General features: G+C 39.5%; 1 protein-coding gene across 1 annotated transcript in view; it reads left to right on the top strand.

Moving 5' to 3' along the window:
• LOC147688983 (calcitonin gene-related peptide type 1 receptor-like) overlaps nt 1-14657 on the top strand; it is a 2326554-nt gene extending 2311897 nt beyond the window's left edge. Inside the window, exon 15 of the mRNA XM_086941876.1 lies at nt 11872-14657. Coding sequence (XP_086798002.1) covers nt 11872-12093 — 222 coding nt within the window. The 3' untranslated portion in view covers nt 12094-14657. The remainder of the gene's footprint in view (nt 1-11871) is intronic.
• Nucleotides 14658-22144: the final 7487 nt, after the last annotated feature.

Genomic DNA, 22144 nt, shown 5'->3' with positions numbered 1-22144 from the left:
ACGGGCTCAAAGTAATGGTTTCGGCTGTGGATTGTAAAGAGCTCATTTCCTACTTTTTTCGTCCATTAGTGCAGTGCTGGTTAGCTTCTCTATCTTTATTTTCTGTAGACTTGAGGCAAAGGGGGGTTCTTCGCTGGCTAGTCGCGCATATCCACTGGATGTTTTTGAACTTAAAAAAATTCCTCAAAAATCAGTCGAACTACGAATTCCAATTTACTCACCTGTTATCAGGAGATACCTCAGTGCTGCATCTTTCAGCTCACTACTATTGTTGAAAAGTAAATTTAACTGTACTTATCAGTAACTTGAATTTCCTTCCATAGGATATCATTGCCTGCTATATAAAATATATATACATTAAAAAAAGTATTAAATTAAAAATATATTACAATTTCAATATTTTTAATAACCTTTTTTTCAATTTATATTAAAAATATGTAATGTAATTTAAAAAATAAAATATCTAAAAATAAATACTTTAAAACAATGTAGTAAATTAGTTAAAAAAATATAAAAATTAATACATTTAAAAATTATGATTTACAAAACCTTTGAAATTCACTGAGAAAACCATAGGTTTCAGCCACGTTATAGTTAGGAATTAGCATCTAAAAAACCTTGAAAATTCACTGAAAAAACCATAGGTTTCACACATGTTATAGTTAGCTGGACATTACACTCATACAAAACCATTGAAATTCCCCCATTATAGTTAGTTCAGCTAACTTTAACTTGCGCGCCCGCAATGCACTGCTGATGACGTCACATATTACATCACTCATGACATGGTCAGTGACATCACTCATGACATCACTGATGACATCTCAAATGACATCACTGATGCCATCACTGATGACATTATCCTTGTGAAAGAGTGACAGACCTCCTCTCACCCTAATATAACCTTTAATACACACATTCAAAAATAGAACCTAACATTTTCAAAAAAATGGAGGTACCAATATCAGTTAGAACAACTTATTCAGTAATTCCAAAATCTACATACACATCCACTCATTCACCAATAGTTCTATATAGTCACTCATACATTTACTCACTCATCATATGTACTCATACACCTATACATCCTGTTGCACACATACACTTATACAGTTATTCACACATATACTCAAACATGCAAATAAACTATCAAACATCCATTTACTTGCATATATACAGCTCTACACACAGCACTACACTTATTTCTACAGAAACGTACACATACTTACTCTCTTAAACAATCAGTTATAGAAACACATACTTATTTATACAGGAACTCTTCCAATCTGTCACTGTCATATATCCTTACTTATATACATCAATACTCACATATACTAGTTTAAAACATATGTACTTACTCATAAAGGCACTATTGAGGCAGTCATTCACTCACTAACACACCCATACACACACTCATCCACCCATACAGTCCTGCATACATGCTGTCTTCAAAACACATACAGTGAGTCAGTCATTCATGCATCTGTGCGCTAAGTATTACCCTCCACCAAACCATACAGACACTCATTTTGATACTAAAAAAAACAACTAATAACCCATATAGACACTCATGCAGCTACTCACTAATCCATGCAGCCACTTATACACAAAGTGAGGCACTGATACAGATATTTACATATTTAAACATTACTCGCTAATACATGTATCCACTAATATATACTTAATAAGTCAGTTATACATTCAATAAAAAAGAACATTTAGACACCCATTTACCCATTTATTCTTCCATCAACCTTTAGATATACATATATAAAAAATATTTCCTTTTCAGAAAGACACACATTCACTGGATGATGTCATCAGTAATGTCATCAGTGATGTCATTTGAGATGTCATGAGTGATGTCACAGACCATGTCATGAGTGATGTAATATGTGACGTCATCCGCAGTGCATTGCGGGCGCGCGAGTTATAGTTAGCTGAACTAACTATAACGGGGGAATTTCAATGGTTTTGTATGAGTGTAATATCCAGCTAACTATAACATGTGTAAAACCTATGGTTTTTCAGAGTATATATATATATATATATATACATACACATATTGTAGGAGAGTAGGGTCTGCTTTCCTATGGTCACCCCACTTTTTGCTATTTGCTTCTCTGGTTTTCGACTTAATGTGGCTGTGGGCCTGCTAATAAGAGCCACAGCCCAGCTGTGCTCTCTCTAAATTCCATACCATGTACTTTAGATACATTACCAATTGGACATTGGGTCACCTTATGAGCCCCTGTACAATGTACTATAGGTACCCAGGTCATAGGTGCATCCAAGGCCTACCAGGGGCTGCAGAATGTATCATTCACTCAGCTGGGACAAGGCCGTGTAATCACCCCTTGCTTAGGTGTAGTATCCTTATATCTACCTTTACATATAGACACATATATACCTATAAGTCACTCCTATGGCAGGCCTTAACAATCCTGGAGGCAGAGTCCTTGGTTTTATGTGAGATGAGGCTCTAGCATGAGCTGAGCATGTCTGCAGCTTTTGGAACCATGTCCATATAGCTGTTCTATGATATAGCCATACCATGCACTCTTAAGTGCATTATAATCCTCGCGGTTGAATGCTAACTTTGGTTTGGCGTATCAAAACATGTTGTGTAAGGTGTCATACGCTTTGGAATACTACCCCCTTGCCAGTTCTAGTCTAGAGACTTTAGATTTATCCTGACTGAAACTTGAAATGAAACTCTGGACCTTCGGCGTTCTACTTGAGGATAGAAGAGTGAAGAATCTCCCTTGTGGTCAAGGAGTGACCACCCTGCACAAGCAGGCACCATCAAGCGATAACGGTTTGCTTTGTCATCGCTCCCGCCGGAGCCCGAACACAGAGCCTGACAAGACCCAGACTTCGAGACTTCCTTCAGCCTGATCCACAGCCACAGCAAAGCTGAGACCCATGGAGGGTACGCAAGACATGGGATTGGTCATCTTGGAAAGCCTGCAAATTGCTTTCCGTTCAACTTCCGAGGCACCCTCGAAGTTGTGCATTGGGGACTGAGAAGCTTGAGCATCATCTGCACCGAAGATCAGCCCTCCACAATCCACGAGTGCCGCGTGGGGCCCTTCTGCATTTTCTTGCTTGACGCGTCTGTCCGATGACATGCCCGTTGGCTAGTGGCCTCTGTGACGACGAACCTTAGAATTTCCACTGCTTTCCTGGTTGCTTCAGGATGGCCCTTGCTTCCCTGAAAAGTAGAAGCCCACCAGACCTTGCTGGTCTGATCCAGAAGCCATCTTCGATTCCTGCATGGGTTTCCTTAGCCAAGGCTTATTGACTCCAATCCGGAAGCAGACACTGCCGACAGTGAGATCCTTTGTGGGACAGTCCATGCCCAGCTCCTTGTTGTCGTCGACACCTCTTGGTCCACGAGGCTGCAGAGACAAGCTTCATGACATCACCTGATTGCTTCGCGACATCTCCTGGTTCCTTCCTGGTTCCTTCCTGGTCACTGGCTAGTGACCCAGACTCTGTACCATCTGCTTTCAGGTACTCTTCATCCTTGATCCGCCCTTGGTTCCAACGGGACACTTCTCTCCTGGTCGCCTGCAGCATCTTTCTTCAAGGCTCCATTGGATTCAGCGACGAAACCCGACACACTTGGAAACCTATGCACCCGCTTCCTGTGGGTGAGGTAATGTGAGTACTCCGGTGCTCCTGTGGGTATTAACTATCCTAGTGTCTCAGTTTTCAGTAGCTTTCTCCTAGTCCATCCGGAAGGGACCTAAAAGGACTAGTTTCCCTTTCTTTCATTCCCATTGTAACTCGATGGTAACTCGCGTATGTGTAAAGACACTGCACACGCCTCATGTGGGCCTCCTACTTCCTATCCTTGGGTAGTACAGTGTAGCCCCAGCGATTCCCTAGGCCCTAGCCCTATCCTTCGTTTGTGACGTGGCTCTTATACCACTATTTTAGTATATGGTTTGACGTGCCCCTAGGGTGCTACTGTATATTGTGCAACTTACTGTATGATAATTAAGTATCTTGTTATGTGCTTGTGCCTCTGACCTCATAAAGAGTTCAGAGGGGTTGTGTTAGAAATAAATACATACAGGTAGTAAACTCTGGAATACGGCTGCACAGAAGTAAGTACTCAAACAAATAAATACAACTAAGTATGAGCGGAAAATCCGTTCCGCTCGCGGATTTTGCGAATTTTCGGTAAATTCGCGATCCGCGAACTCCCGCAAATTTACCGAGAATTCGCAAATCCGCGAGCGGCGGATTATTCCGGGGGCAAAAGTTGAACCTGTTGTAACTATTTTAGGATGGCGCCGGCAAGCTGCCAGCGCCATCCTAAAATAGTTACTAAGTTAGCTTCAACAGGAAGCTATAATAGATCAAATCGAGCAGGTGCTCGATTTTATCTATTAGAGCTTCCTGTTGAAGCTAATTTAGTAAGTATTTTAGGATGGCGCTGGCAGCTTGCCGGCGCCATCCTAAAATAGTTACAACATGCCCTTCCTGTAGCGTCGTCGAGGCAGGTGTGCCTTCTTCACAAATCAACCGTGGAAAATCAGCTGTGATGCTGGATAGAGGCTTTTGCATCCTTGACTTTCACGAGCACAATACCCGTGCTGTTCTTGTGACCAGGGGTTTCTTTCTCTTCATCTGCTGAACTGATCTTTCTCTGACCTTTTATACACACAAGAAGCATGTTGAACGCGCATGGTAGCCCTGCCTGTTTGGCCCCGCCCACACACTCGCGGTTTGCACCGTCTGCCCGCCATTCACCCACTATGATGGACAGCTCACTCAAGGGACCCCTGCGCCCGTCGGGGTGATTGCATAGTAACACACACATGGTCGCTCGAACTAGTTGATGCTCAAATTCAGTGACTCATTCATTAGCCCAAAAACAATCGTGAGCGTCGTCGAGGCTGGACAGGTGTGCCTTCTTCCCAACTCTACCGTGGAAAATAAGCTGTGATGCTGGATAGAGGCCTCACAAGAGGCATGTGCACTCGCATGGAAGCCCCGCCCCCGCCCCAAATCCGCGGATCCGCAAATCCGCAAAATCCGTAAATTTTGCGGATCCACGATCCGCAAATCCGCAAAATCCGCGGATCGTGGATCCGCAAAATCCGCCCCTGCTTAAATACAACAAATTTCGTTGCTCTCCCTGCATTGCATTTGGCGCTGCGCAAGCAACAAAAGTAGCTTTATTTATTTATTTGTTTGTGTACTTACCTCTGTGCGGCCGCATTCCGGAGTTTACTAACCCCCACCCTGCCCGTCCCCTGCCCCACGTCAGCGCTCGGCAGCGCTTCCACTACAGGCTGCTACTGCTATTTAGGCAAAAAGTTACAAGAAATATAAATATTGCTTTTTGTTTGGTGAAAAGGCTCCACCATTTTTCTCCTCTTGAAATGCATTGTGATTTCCTGGGTTTGAGGGTCACAAAAGACGCATACACAAAGGGTGATAATAGGTTTTAGTCACAATATGAATCATTAATTGTGCTGTCATATTAATTTTAGGAATCGTGGTGAGAAAGAAAGCGACTTCACCATGTGAAACAAAGATCAACTGCTGTTTTATGATGAACCATCTTTGTGAGACAGTGGTTTCCCCTCATGGCATTCTCATGGAAATTAAAATTAACATTTTTGATGCTAAAATGAGAACATATTTTCCATAATTAAAAAAAAATATTTTCCATTCATGTGAGAAAATATCTAACGTGCTGAGCAAAATATTTACTTCAAACATCAGCAGCAGTATATCAGTTAATTCCCCAGGATTCTACTGCAGTGTCACCACAAATCAGCTATCATTCTACTTTCATTACAAATGTGAGGCACACAAGAATACCATTGTGCTAAAAATCGGAGCTGGAAATTGAAAGCATGTGAATTATGGTTAGTGATCAAGAAAGCTATAACGAGGACGCCTTTTCTATAATTTAAGAAAATATCGTGCTCAGCCATATGAAAAAAAGGCCTGGCACGTAAAGTGGACAATATACTTCTAATTATAGCAGCAGGATGTCAGTAGATTTTTCATCACTCTACAGTAGCTTCACTGCTGAGTTCTAATGAACAAGTAGAAGAGACTCAGGAGAATCATGTTCCTTGAGTTTAAAGCCTTTCCTATGAAGGAGGTGCCCACAGAGGTAGTGAGAACCTCTAAATGAATTGCTGTTTGAATATTTTATTTTTAGTTTTTACATCGCCGCACTTCCTTTTGACATAAATATACAAAAGAAAAACACTGGGATCTAAAGTATCATGTTTACGCACTTTATATATAAACTACAATAATGTTCAGACAAAAATATTGTGGGCCAGAAGATGATCAAAAACAGGTAAGTATAATGAATGAAATATATATATGGCATCAAATGTACGTCGCATTAGCTTAGAAATTGATGATTAGAGTAATAATCTAATTATAAATATATTAAAATATGTTACAGATATTATAAAATTAAATGCAATAAATAAAAAGATATTTTTAAACAAATATAAAAAATAAGTAATACAAAATAAATCCATTATCATTAATAATAACAATTAGAGCGATGAATAAACATATAGAACAAAATTATATAGCACAATATATGAACACAATATAATTAAAAAAAGGAAGATTATACAAAATAGAAAATAAAACATTACAAACTATTAAATTTTATCAATAATTTCAAAATATGAAATAATTAAAATACAAATGTAAATAAATAGTAACAACCCTAAGTAAGCAGAAAAAATGGTTACACTTTGAAGGAGTCAGATTTACCATTCCCACTCCAATCTTAGCAACAGTCAGGAAGATGTTTTACTTTTGTTGGGGAAGATTTACTATTCTTACTCCAACACAAGCAGTAGCAAGGAGAGTGTTGGACTTTAGAGGGGTCATATTTACAGTTCCTGTTTCAAACTGAGCAACAACAGTGAAATTGTTTTACATTCAAAAAGTCAAATTTAATATTCCCAGTCCAACATAAGCAAAAGTATGGAACGTGTTAGAGTTTGATTGGGCCAGATTTACTATTCCCACTCCAATGTAAGCAAAAGTAGGGACATTGTTGGACTTTGGAGGAGTTAGAGTTACTATTTCTTCTCCAATGTAAGCAAAAGTAGAAACATTATGGGCCTTTACTGTATTTACTATTTTCACTCCAACATAAGCAACAATAAGGAAAATGTTAGACTTTGGAGTGATTAGATTTATTATTCCCACTCCACCATAAGCAAAAATAGCAAAAGTGTTATACTTTGGTATAGTAGGGAAAGTGTTGGACTTTGAAGGGGTCAGAATTACAATCCCCAATCCGATTTTCTTTTAAATAAAACATTTAAATATATACTAAATATTGCAAAGCATTTTTAAATCAATGAGTTCACACAATAAATATAAAACAAATACAATTACTTTCAAAAAATAAAAATGTTATATTACAAATAAAAAATGATAATTAATAAAACAAATGAGAAATATTTTAAATTAAAACCTTTTCCAATTATTACTACCCTAAAAATTAGCATTGACAAACAACTCATTTTCAAAATGAATACTATAGCAATGAAAAATAATTAATTTTAAATTAAATATTAAATACAAATATTTAATTGGAAACAATTTATAGTTATAAAATTATTGAACACAATTTAATAATTAATAAAACTGGCATTTCTCACCCTTGTCACATACAAATCCAACAACATGCTCTTAAATTAACTATTTCTAATTAAATGATAAAAATTACATTTCATATAAAAACCTACAAATTATACTAAAAAAATTACATATTGTCATAATAGTATTAACATATGATACTAAAATAACTGATATTCATCAAACTAATTAAAAAACAATATTTCTCACAACTATACTAAATCAAATTACATTATACACAATTATGTTTTCTAAAAAGAATATTAAATACCTAAAAATAAATGTTTTTACCTTTTAGGTCATTACAATATTTTGGCCATGGTATTTGAGTATTTTTTATTCAATATTGTAGTCAAACACCTTCATCTCCATGCAAGATCATGCACTGACTGCAGAATCCCTTTTGTTGTAAGTTAAATGTAAGTAAATTATAAAACAGACTTAAAATATGTATTTATTGTCTTTGAAAATGTATCCTTAACATGCGTACCACTACATTCAAATATAATTAATTTAAATGTTTCAAAATGCAACGTAAATCAGATAGAACAGTGAGGCAACTATTTTAAATCACACTGAAAACTGGTAGGGACTGCATAGTTTTTAAAGACCACTATTCCATATATAACAAAAACACAATGGAAGGAATATCCTTGGAAACAAATTTTACAGACAGGTGACTCATTTTCATTTCCATATTCATTCTTCTGCATAAGAAAGTAAATGATTCAAAATTAGTCTTCTTCCACAGCATGTCTCTCGGTGCAGGCAAATGCTCTGAGCTAGGCGAACACCCTAGCTTTTTATTGCAACTCTGATTTTCACAGGCAGCTATTAGATTAAGAAGGCATATTGATATGTGGGTCAATACTGTAATGATACTAAGGGCCTGATTACGAGTTTGGCAGGCTCTCTGCGGGCCGCCATCGCCCAGCAGGAAGGCTTCCAAACTCGAAGTCAGACCGGCCACCGGATTACAAGTTTAATCCTGGCAGGCGGTGTGTGCTGCGGCTGTGCCTTTCTAAGGCTGAAAGGAGAGGCAAAGAAAGGCAGTGCCATGGGACTGCCAAAACACGTTATTGCACACGAAGAAATGCACCATGCCATGTATTTCTTTCTGAGCAGGAATTGGGGGCGCAGAAATACAGGGGGCACAATATGTGCCCCTCTGCATGCACGCCCATGCACAGAGGTGAAAGGCTGGCATTTAGGGGCCCCTGCGTTGTCTCACCACCACCCTTTCTATGGAAGGATCACCGCCTTGGATAGGGTTGCAGTTAGGCAACTTGTTATATGCTTGGCGGTTCCCCTGTGGCACCACCAGCATATTGCTGCCTCAGACAGCTGTGCCACCTCCGCAAGATCAGGGATCCCCGGCGATTGCTGCATTCCAGTGGTGGACCACCCGTCAAACATGTATTACTGCGGGCGGACGACCAGTCTAACAGTCTGATAGTCAAAGGATCGCCACCGCGACTACGGTGTTCCGATGGACTGCTGTAGTCGTAATTAGGCCCTAAGTATGAATCTCTCATGGATATCAAGATGCTAGAAACAAATAAAAATAGCATTTTGGAAGTGTACAGCTGTTGGATTTACAATGCTTAATATTTAATAGTGTGAAGTTATTCTTGTGAATATTTTTATTTGCCTTCTAGTTTGTGTTTTCTAATCATAATTTTTGCTTGGGTAACATAAGGCTCAATTAAAAAAATGTGGCTATATCTAAGGCAATCTTTCTTTTACTTTTTAATAAAGATGTTTACATTTGTTATTCAATACTAACATAAATTTCACTCTAAGGAATTGCAATAAGTATTTTTGTCATCCACTGGTAATTAACTTGTATTAATGCAATATATAGATACACAGATATAGAATGTTCCAAAACAAGATTCAACAGAGATTCATGCATTCATTTTTCGATTGTACATAAGCTGCTCAATAAACAGTCAATGTGGGAAAAAGGACAGAACTAGCAATAGGAATCAAGACAGGTGACTGAGCATCAGTCTGAAGGGGCCCATTAGGATGACGGGCGGACTTTGCCCTCAGGAGATGCCAATGTCTTTAAATGTCTCTGGGAACAATATCAATTTTAATAGTACTCCAAATGTAAAATCAGGCAAAAACAACCAGTCAAACTAAGGGTCTGACTACCACTTTGGCGGTGCGGCACCAGGTCTGCACCACCGCTGCACGCCAAAGCCTTTGTGAGGCCCCCACCAGATTAGGAGTTTCCTGTCTGGCTGGCTTTGTTTTTGATGCTCCCACAAAGGTGCTCTGAAAATAAGGACTGCAATGGCAAAGGCAAAAGCAGTTCCTGCATGGCATAGGCTATAAAGTCTATCCCGTGCAGGAACTGGTGAGCATGCACACAGGGGGGCACAACATGTGTGCATCCACAGGGCGGGAGACCCCAGGGTGCCCTATAGGGCCCCCTTTGTGTCCACTCCACCATAGCAGAGAAGAAACGTATATGCTTGGTGGGACCGCAGTGGTCCTACCAAGCACATTACTTCCTCTACACTGCTGCAACGCCAACAGGGAATGGCGCTTCCCTGGCGGCTGTGGCGGTCCAACTGCCCTAATCATAATAGAGCAGTTGGGAGGCTGCCACCGCCGTGCCAACATGAGTCTGGTGGTCACTTGTAATTGAGCCCTGTTTTGATATTTTAATTTGGGCAGAGTTGTGACAGTTTGTGAGTGTTAAATGGAACTGGTCTGGATCATGATATTAAGTATTTATTATGCAGTGTATTTTACATATTGATAAGCTAGAATGAGCAGAAAATGTGTCATCTTAAATAAATGTTCAGACGGTATGAACCATTTTAAGGAGTGGCGAATGTCTAGGGCCTGATTCACAAAGGAAAATTTACACTTTTGTGTAAGTTTACACTTGCTGTAGTAACTTTACGAGTGTAATTGTATTCCTAATAAAATTACTAGTAGTAAAATTACACTCATAGTTTGTGAATACCAAAACAGTAGTAAAGTTACTACAGCAAGTGTAAATTTACACAAAAAAACACGTTTACATTTGTGATTCAGACCCCAGTTCTCTCCATGTACTGACTTAGGGCCCGATTATGTGTTTGCCATACCAGCCCTCTGCTCCCACACCTCCAAACTGGACCGCCACCCAACCTCATTTGTGAGCCTCAGAACTGCACTGCCGCTGGACCTTAATTGCACATTCCTGCACGGCATGGACTTTGTAGTCCATGCCGTGCAGGAACGGGGGTGTATGCACACAGGGGTGGGGTACAACAAATTCCCCTCTGCATGTGCCCAATGGCCTATGGGAAGAGGGGGCCGGTAGGGCTGCCTTTGTTTCGCACCGCCAGCAGTTTCATGGCGAGAGAACAGCCATGAGACCGCTGGCAGAGAGGAAGCTCGTAATATGCTTGTACGCTGTCAGAGAGGAAACTCGTAATATGCTTGGTGGTGCCTCAGCAGCACCACCAAGCATATTGGGCCTTCAAGACTGACAGGCCACGTCCAGGGATCATGGATCACTGGCAGTTGCAGAAGTTCTCTGGAAGTCCGACCACCGTACTCATAATATGACAGACGGACCGCATCTACACTGGACTGCCAAACTGGTAATTAGGCCCTTAGAGATTGACTACTGCTGCAGCTGAGTATTGGCTCATTTTAGCAGAAACATGTCGACCTATATTTGTTTTTTGTTTAGGACTGGGTGGTTCAAACTAACATAACCACTTTCCCGTCCGTTACTACTTTCACCAAAACTTTTAATGAGGTTAGAACTACCTCCTAATAAATTAGTTCGGGGAGTAGTCCATACTTCTTTTAATTTCCAATCACTACTTCCAATGTAGAACCCAATGAAGACAAATGGCAACCAACTGTCTTGTTGGTGCCTGAGGGTTCTTTCTGTGGCACTCTATATGTAATCATTTTTGTCTGACTGCTCTCGGTCTGTTCCTCTCCCTTTGCTTGGTGGTAGCTATTGACTATCCCTTTCAGTTTTTGAGTCACTCTTTTGTTGATTTATAACTACTGCCGTAGCCTGTCACAATGATGCACCTGTGTATGTTGTTTTCACAGCAATGCTCGTATTTCTGTGGTGAGGGAGGCACCAATTTTCCCTTTTGAAAAAGTTTGACTGATGGTCAAGTGTGTGGAGGAAAATGCGAAACGTTGCCATGACCCACGACTTCTAACAATGGTTTTCTTTTCACTCCCATCCAGGTGCAAGGAGCCTTGAAAAGGCAATGGATGCAATACAAAACCCAGTGGGGGCAACGGAAACGAGAACACTGCTCCATGCGCTCCACATCCTACACGGCCACGTCAATAACGGAGGTGCCCATTTACCTGTACAACCAAGATTCAAACAGCGAACAGTTAAACGGAAGATACGGGGACGACTCGGAGATCACTGCGCTGAACTCCGGGGAGACGTTTGCCTGAATGCAGCTGTGGAGAACAAAGGCGCGCTGCCTGTTCTGATTGCTCTTCACATGGAAGTTTCTGGAAGGTCACTGTCACAGGAATGACCACAGGGGCTGGCAGAAGCACTCAAGCAGGCTATTGGCGGGTCTGGTAGTCCTTGCCCATGACAGCCTAACAAATATGGGTATAGCTACAACCTGACAATGCTGTTTCTAAAAAACGGACTGAAAAGAAGAAGTTATCCACTGTGGCTCAGGACATGACTGTGAGCAGTGGGCACAAAACTGTGAAATAAATAGAAAATATTTAAGCCGAGCGATTGTACCATGCACACCAAACACGGAACAATAAAGCCATTCGTCGAAAGGGTATTACTACAAGTACTGCTGAGCCAAATACAGGCACATGTAACAGGTGGCTTGTGATGTTTTTTAAAATGCCATGCTCTTCTTAGGCGCATTGTCCTGCCGTACGGATACCACAGGCTTGCAACGCCCAGATCTGGCTCAGAACCCTTTCTCCAATTCAGTTTGATTTCACTATCATTTTCTCGAAACTCAGAGTCTGAGAATCAGTATTCCCAACAGCAGTCTGCTCAAGACGACAGAACACATTTTGGGGCATGTTGGCTCCTGTGACATTATGTGACTTGATGCAAGAACTGTATTTTAGAAAAGGAGTTTGAAACTCATAACTACTTCTTTGTCAGGAAGAGATAAAATGTATTCACACGTTTTTCCACTTTACCTGATTACTATTTCTATGTTTCTCATGTGCCCCACATCTAACAGTACCGCTCACTACACCCGTTCCTCTGTAGACGATTGTCTCTCCAACTAAACTCTCTTTTTGGTGTGTTTAGCTCTAAATATCTCAACAGGATGAGAGCTTTCTTCTCTTGATGTTGAGAGCGTGACAAAGATTGAAATATTTTCAAAGCGATAATGACAGCTCACACAGACAACCCCGTCTTGTGAGACCACTGTGTGAAAGCGTAAACTGAATTCACAGATACATAAAATGCGAAGGCGATATTTTCAGACAGAAATGAACTCTCGATTGTTATTTCTATTTTTGTTAGAGGATTATGAAATTAAATGATTTTTAGTAGAAAAAGGGAAGTAAGGCAGCTTTAATATATATGTCTCTATAAATGTATCTATATTGTGTAGCGTAAGTCTGACCATTGTTAAAGTGCAACATACTCCACAGCAGGGCTCAGGAATGTAAACCTTTTCGCTTTATGAAGGAACTATATTAATAAAAAAAAAATGCACAGAGATGGTGATAGAATCTGAAGGTTAAACAAAGCTCGTTTTCAAAGCAATTATTTTCCAATACCTTAGACTGGTTTATTTCATTGTTTCTACTCTGTTCATTCAGCACCAGTTTCAGTGTGATTAATTAAGTGAACAAAGTAGACACATATTATGGAGATCACGACACAGCAGAACTGCATGTGATGTTCGTGCATGGATTTATATGACCTCTTATTTTATGTATCACATTTATTTATTGCAAGAGGTGGGCGTGTAAAGGACTTCAGACCCAGTGGAAACAGACTTCACAAGGAGCTTTTAAGGGGGCCACTGAAACAGCATCTTTGGGCTTGGCTGTGCTCAGCATGCATTAAGGATGGCAGAAGCAATGCCCATCTCAGGCTGGGGAATTCATCCGAGGTCCACTCTTGACATAGAGCGGCACAGGGTCCTTACATCTGAGTTGAGAATGATTCTGACTTTGAAGAGCCATGACACTTTTGGGGTGGGATTTTACATAGGTCATGGAATGCCAGATGCTCTGGTATGGGACTAGAAGGGAGAAGGGAAGATCCAAGTCTATGGGGCTTAATATGAGTCTGGCAGGCCACAGACGGCCAGGCTCATGGTGGCAATCTCCCGACCACCCCATTACAACTAGGGCAATTGGGCTACCCTGGGACCACGTATCTGCCCCAACTGTCAGGGAACCACCATTCTCTGGTGGTTGCGTGGTGGTCCTTAGGTGGCAATATGCTTGTTGGAGCGGCTAAGGCACATGTTAAGAGTTTCCTCACCACCACACATTTCATGGCAATGCGACCACCATGAAAAGTGTGGCAGTGAGGACACCAAGGGGGTCCTACAAGGCATCCTTGTGCCTGAAGACAAGTGGATTCACAGAAGGGGGCACACCATGTGCCTCCCTGTGTATACGCACACCAGTACCTGCCAGCATGGACTGCAGCAGCCCATGCTATGCAGGTACTGCCTTTGACGTTCCCATTGCGGTGCCTATACCCTGGGAACCCCAAATAACCTCCCACCAGACGAGGAGAAAACGCCTGATCTGGCACGCGGTTCCTACATGGGTTTGGTGGTGCGGCCCTAAGTATGGTCTTGCTAACAGGATGTCTTTAGAATGTGCACACACTTTCCCCATATCTAATTGAAATTGTAGTACAGTATATGTGTGTGTCTGCCCAGTGCTTAATTTGAGACAGCAGTTGCTGATGGGGCCGATTGGAACTAATTTTTGGGGACTGGCACATTTTTCCTTCACCGGAAATTTCCTGAGAGCAAGAAAGGGAAAAAACAAATAAAGGGGAAAGCAAAAGAAAAGGAAAGACCAAAAACCATCACAAAGGGAGAAAGCAGGAACTTTCAAGAGTGAGATTAAGGGACAGGTAGTGTCTGGCATGAGGCAGATTCAGGACTATGTAGCCTTGGTTTCCTGCATGCTGACATGTAATAGTGCCGGCAATAGACTTCTGAGCAGAGCTTTGGGAACCAGCACTAATTCTTATACAAATTAAACACTCTTTTCATTTGTGTGTGGCTCACACTAAATGCCAGTCCTCTTACAGATGGAAAGTCTGGCTATGCTTGCCAAACACTACCTGTATAAAGACAGGAGTGCCAAAGTGAAAATGTTCCCTTGTATATCAGTTTAGGGATGGCATGTGAGTATTTTTTACATAGGTGTGAACATTATTCCACCCGAGGGTTGCCACTTGGCTGGTTTTATACCAACACAACTGACATTGTAATGTCACTGCTGATTCCAAAATTATAAAAAAACACCAAAAGCTGTTATTTTTTCCCTGATCAGTAAACACTCTAAACAGTACATATTACAAGAAAATACTTTAAAATATGGTCAGTGGTTGCCCTAATGACCCCTGACTGATAATTAAAGGAAATGAAGAGAGGAAGGCCATGTTAAAAATGAATACAGATGATTTAATGTAAAGTTCTACTTAAGACACATTACAGAGACATTGCAAAATCTTAAAAGGTGAACAGATGGCTGGCATTTTTCGTTGAAAAATGATGAAACCCTATTGCACCCATAAAGAGCACCTCACTTCATAAACAAATTTGAGAATGAATCCAAGCGGATATGATGACACCAAACAAACACCAAAGTAAATCAATCTAATATATAAATAAATCCATGTATGTCTATGTTCCTTATTAAAATCCTATACATCCATAAATTGTTATATTTTATTTTGTGAGCGAATTTAGCACCAACATAATCTATCTTAATCAGTTCAGTTCAATTTTTAATTGGCTATTACCATAAAAGTGCACAGCATCAATTTGAAAAACTTTAGTAAAACAAAGTATAATTCATATGGATGCATTCATCATAGTCAATTTTTTTATTTTTTTAGAAAGGCTTCAGTTACAGCAATACAGGTTGTTTAAAAAAATTACAAGTTAAAAAGAAGAAGCATCATCATAATCATCTGTTTATACAAATACCAAAAGACCTCAATTGCAACATTACTTTGTTTACCCAAAGAAAACATACTTTTTCCTGATGGTTAATGCACATGGTATAAAGCTAATACCAGCACAACAGGTAGAATATGACTCTAAACGCTGAAGGAACCACAAATCTAATTTATAAGACCTTATATTTTCTGCATGCAGGATTGGGCGATTGGGCTTAAAATCTGTGTTCTGAGCAATCTGTAAAGCCTACAAAAAAATCATAAAATGTACCATTGACTGAGGCAACATATTGTTGCAAGGACAACTAAGTAAGAGAGAAAACCAGGTTCCTTGCTGGAGGAAGGTACTAAAAATCTAAATCAAAGATGACTAAGGAAAATCTGTATTCTGTATTAGGTATCCATTCCAGGTATGCTTCCATCCCTGTAGTTTTAGATTCAGAGTATATATCGTAACAGTAACCATTGATTGTGCCCAGATCATCTGCTGTTCATGTTTATTTTAAAAAAAATAGATTTGTGACCTAGTTCTTGGAAGTTTTATCAATTATGTCAGGGGAATAAAAAAGAATTGATATACCCAATTCAAAGAATGCTTGCTTGACATACGATAACCAAAGAATCTTGTCCTTTTTATCCAAGGCGATAGATACAGTTCTTGAGTACCAAACATGAAAAATGAGGCTCAGGAGTGCAACAAATTTTAAGGTGAAGAACCAGAGGCGCTATTGTGATGGTATCCTCAATAGAGTTTGCAGGTTCCTAGAAATAATATTACCCAACACTCCCACCTCATAGGAACCTTTAGAAAGACAATTGATTTTAGAAGGGTGGATCATTTCTTTGCTAGGCTTATGGACTAGCTTTTACAGATAGGTAATCTGATTTTAACATCTTTCCCCACTTTAAATTAGAATCAAAAGTGATGCCTAAGTAGTTAACATTTTTAAATTTAGCGACTGCAGTCCAGTCCATGCAATGAGAATGCATGATCAGCATAGATAAGGATCGGAACGGGACAATTCCCTGGTTGAGGCAAATCCTTCCCATTTGTACTAACTCTCCATCCAAACCATTGACATAAAAAAGGAATAAAAAAGGTGCTAAAATGCATCCCTACCTTACACCCCTATTATACCTAATAGGAGAAGAATATCCCCCATCAGGCCGAAGCATACTTCTGGTACAGTCTCCAAATACAAACCCCTAAGTAGGTCCACCTATTTTTCCCATAAAGTCCCATAGTTTCCCCCCATGCGCCATGTGAAAGGCGCAGGAGAGTTCCGTAAAAGCTGTATGTAATGAGACTCCCTCGCTTTGACATATTTCCCAATTAATATAAATACATTTAGAGATTGTTCTACTGTTCCAATGCCAGGACAGAAACCATACTGGACTTCTGGAAGAAAATTGTTGTGTTCTGTCCAATCCTCTAGTTTTCGGAGGATAACCCTCCCTAGCATTTTTGTGGTGGATTCCAAAAGCAATATGGGACGATAGCAGCTGGTTGATTACTTGCTTCATTTTTGAAGATTGAACTATTATGTATTCCCTCCATGATCTTGGCAGATCACTCTTCATTGCAGCTCAAAGCACATTGGTGATTAACGGTGCCCCAAATTGAGTATTCTATCTAAAGATATCATTAGGGGCACTGTCTAACCCAGGGGCTTTACCCACAGGGTAACTTAGAATAGCTTAATCAAAAGCCTCTTTCACATGGGTAAATTTAGATTTGTAGCCAACAACATATATTTTTCTTACCTTTGTTTTCCAGAACTCTGTTTCTAGCTGGAAAAACCTACAGTAAAATTAATGCAAATTACTGACTGTCATAGGATTAGGGCAACACTTTAAGCTCCAAAAATACACTGTAAAATACAATGGGTTAAGCATGTACTCAGGAAAGTCATTGATGTTATGTATCGCTTATCTTGATATCAGAAACAATTCATTTTGTTTCTCAACAAGACCTCTTTCATTGTATTTTTCTTCTAATACAACGAATGCACTTGCATACTTAAAATTAATAAATCACACAACTTTTCAAGAGAATAAATGATCAAACAACAAAATGTGTACTGATAGCCAATAAAAGGTGAAGACACAAAGAAAACACTAACATTGAAGGAAGCAATGAATCACACTAATAACAATTTTTGAATATAACCCCTGTATTGCCATAATGTGGCTTGATCTGTGGAAGTTTTGATTTAATTCAGCAAAACATTGGGACATATAACAGTAATTTATTACAACAGATGTACTACATAATATACGTCACATATACAAGATGAAGATTTTTTTATGGACAATGATGAATAGGCAGATTGCCAATGAGAATCATTACATATCATACACTTGGGTGGATTTACAAAGATTTTGCACTGGGTTGGCATCACAAAATGTTTTTTTCTAATTTACTTTCTCGTGCAAAACTTGGTTGGTGCTAGAAAGTACCAAAAGTAGTGCAAAGAAACGTAAAGCACTACTTTGCATTACTTAGCTCAAGGGGGCATTACATGGCGTTCCCATGCTGCCACCCATGCCTTTTGATGCAAAACCTTATCTACAAACAAAAGTAGACAGGGTTTAGCACCAAAAGTTAACGACATTTGAAAGGAGGCATTAAAAGGAGAAATATTTTTATTTCTACTTTCTTTTTTGAATTTACATGCGTTCTACACTGTGCTGCACACATACAAAGTTGGAAAAGTTTTAAAGTGTGTCTAAGCATATCATTTTGTACTGGAAGGGTACCCTTCCAGTACAAAACCTATGGTAGATTCATACACACACCCTTGAATTATGGCACAAAGTTGTGTGTCTGGTGCACAGCAGCTAAAATTTGCACTGCACTGGGTAAAGGGGAGGAGATAGTCATATCTCTGTAGATATTGTGCTCTCCCGCTCCTTCCCTGTCACACAATGCAGCTCAGCCTTTTTGGCTGCTGTGCTGCATTCTGTGAATCTTTTGAAAATCTGCCCCTTAGATGTTAATTTCCTATGCATATCTATCCCTAACAAAGCTGGAATAAAACAGTGAAATTATCTACTTTTGAAATCTGGAGTGTTTGGAGTGAGCAATGTATTTCTTGTAAATTTATAACATTACACCTTTCATTACAACAGCTTTGGAGGATCTGGAGACATTTTTCGCAAAAGGTAAGGAACATCAACAGGTTCAAGTTCAACTTTAATATATCCTAATTTAATCTTCACTAAATTTGAAGAAGATGTTATCTACAATATAAGTTTCAAAGCTTATTTTAGAATCAGTTATGACTTTCTTGGTTTGGTCAGGAACAGAAGAAGAACGGATGTGAAAAATGTAGACCGTAATGCCAGTAAGCAACAGATTTCATAACTACAGTCATTGAGCACAACATATAATAATTTCTTAGATGTATTTATAGCAAACAAAGATGGGAAATTAATGTATATACATAAAAGACAGACAGAAATAGTGTTTTGCGTGCCCAGAGCTCCATCTTGATTTGTACAACACTGCCATTTTTAGAAATAAAAACCATAAATTGAAAAATATTGAATGGCACAATTACCCTGCTTGAACCAAAAAAGATGGGAATGAATATTAAAAAATGCTATCAGTAGAGCTATTGCCAAAGCTGAAACAGTTATACAGCCATATGTTAAAATGAAAACAATGGAAAAGAAAAATGTAAAAAAGAGATAAAACTGATAGGGTCTTTATTTTTGGTAAATATTCAATGCAGATATTAAACATTGCATATTGATAAAATTGACCTTGAATGAAGGACTATTTTAAAAGAGAATCCTGCTTTTGCCCAACATTGCAGTAGAAATTAAAACAAACATTAACAGGAACATGACATTGCAGAACTTGTGACATAAAGAGCAAAAGCTGTGTTTCTGTACTTATCATAACTACTTTGCACCAACTCTTTCAAAGGCAAGGCAATACTACATCCCCAAACGGGTGAAACAATTGCAATTTAAAACTAAACGACACATGGAACCTCATTTTGCATGTATCATATTAATTGTCTGCTGGGACAGCTGTATGTTGAAAAGATGGGGCAAAAAATGAAAATTTGATAAAATGAATTTCATACAAGAATAACAAATCCCTGGTGTCTGTTCATTTTCAAGAATTTGGCCACAATTTTAGTGAACCTAGATTATAGATAGTGTATGTAGTTCCAATTCTAATACCCACAAGAGGTTTGGCAGGAATAATATCCTACTAAATCATGAAATGTGTAGTATCAATTGGCCTAACATATCCACCATGGATTGGATGAAAGCTGTGATTCCATTTATTTTGGACAATCTTTGAAAGATATATTGACCAAAAACAAAAGAGAACATTTCATACCAGTAAGGGAACTATTGATCACATGATTGTCATGAAGAAGGTCAATATATGGTTTTAAATGCTATAAATTCTCAGACACCATCACGAATATCAACAACTGTACTCAGCAAGGGTTCAGTTATGGACAATAAATATACAGTGTAATTTGTGACCAGTGAGTTTGCACAAAGTCATACCCACCCAGTTGGATATCCCAATAATCTATCCCCTATTTCACACTACATGCAAAGTTGTATCACAAGAATGCTGCAAAAGGGGTGGAATATCTTTCTCACATTCACAAAATTGCTTAGTAATTGCTACAATATGTAATCTTAGTTGTATTTTTCTAAATTCATCTATTTAAAACAATCATATTATATGTATTAAATACAATTTTGTAAAACTATTTGCATTGAACACAATCAGATTGTTTAATTGTTTTCCAAATGTGTTAAATTCTGTAGCCACAAAATTAACAAAGCTTGTCAAGAGATTGGACAGCCAACAAGTGTTCCATGATGAAGAGTCCACTGAGTCTTCTCAGCTAATTATAATCCCCAAAAAAGGTTTCAATAATTTTCAAAACTTCTACCTAATTGGTTTCACCATTCTCATACCAGAGTTGCAATGTATTCAAATAAATTCAACCTCTATGTTCAAGCATCTCCAATCTCTTGCTAATTCTACTACTAGACAGGAGAACAGATTTAAGACATTTTCAAAGAACCAATCAACATATAACCACGATAAGGCAATATTTTTCTTCACAGTACTGTTCAGTTCCCTTCAAACAAGTAGCATGACGGAGGCAAACTCCCAAATTATGGGAGGCATAATCTGTTGGGTCCCACCTCCATTATAATCAGGCCTTTAGTTACAAAGCACACTTTGTAGTACATTTAGTAGTACAAACTAGTGCTACTAAAGTAACAAAAAATGCTATTTGCAAATCTATGAGTGTAAAGCTCATCCCCATATGTTCTATCTTTTCAAACAGGGGAACTTCAAACATGTAAGTTTACTACTAAGGGCCTAATAATGATAAGTCCACCCGATATAATTTCAGTACTGGGACCGACTGACCTACTGTTGACGTTCCTGACCGACCAATTAGGGTGTGACTGAACACTGTCTGGCCGCACTCCTATTCTTTACAATGGGAGCATACTTTCAGACTGGAACGCATTTTCTCATTGTAACACGAAGAGGTGCAAGTCATCCCTGCACCCATGGCAGGCATCTCAAGGTACCTGCCACGAGGTGCAGAGATCAACGGGGAGCAACCTAGGTGCCCCCTCAGCCTCCAAATGGAGGCCGTGCACCCATGGCAGCACTGCTGGAGCCCCCAAAGTCGACATTTGACAGCCTTTCTGTGTCAGAAAGGCCGGCACAGAAAGTCTGTCGGAATCCGACATTGTAATCCTCGGCGGAAAGAGCCGCCGTTCGGATTCCTGAAATCCTTCCAACTGACGGACAGGCTCTCCGAGCATGTCGGAAGCCAGGTGGGAATGATCAGTCGGATTCTTTTCTGACTGACACCATCATAATGGGTCGGTCGGAAAGGAATCTGATTGTGTGATTATGTTGCTTTAGGAACAGCTCTGAAAGTCGGTTTCCCAGCTCATCGTAATTAGCCCCTTAGTAGTAATGTCAGAGGGACCAGGGAGGTAGTTGAATACGGGGCATACTTACTACAAAATATGTGGAGTTTAGGAAGAAGTAAGGAGGTGTTAAGGTGGGTTAACGAGGAGTTTAGTGAGGGACAGCCACCCACCAAAAAAAGAATGAGCTCATTGCTATTCAAAAACTGCACTGTTAAGTTACTACAGTCAGAAAGGACCCAAACAGTGTTACATGTAGTCTAGCTCAGAGCTGTAGTAAGTCCAGCCTCACACATGGCCTACCACTGGTACTACAACACCCACCCATAGGCATCAGTGGAGGTAGGGACTTAAAATAAAACTCAACCGGAAATAATGTTAAATTAGATTGAATTAGTTACAAAA

Source organism: Lissotriton vulgaris, chromosome 10, assembly GCF_964263255.1.
Source record: "Lissotriton vulgaris chromosome 10, aLisVul1.2, whole genome shotgun sequence".
Taxonomy (NCBI): domain Eukaryota; kingdom Metazoa; phylum Chordata; class Amphibia; order Caudata; family Salamandridae; genus Lissotriton; species Lissotriton vulgaris.
Note: the sequence above shows the minus strand (reverse complement) of the source record. Positions and strands in the feature narration are given on the sequence as shown.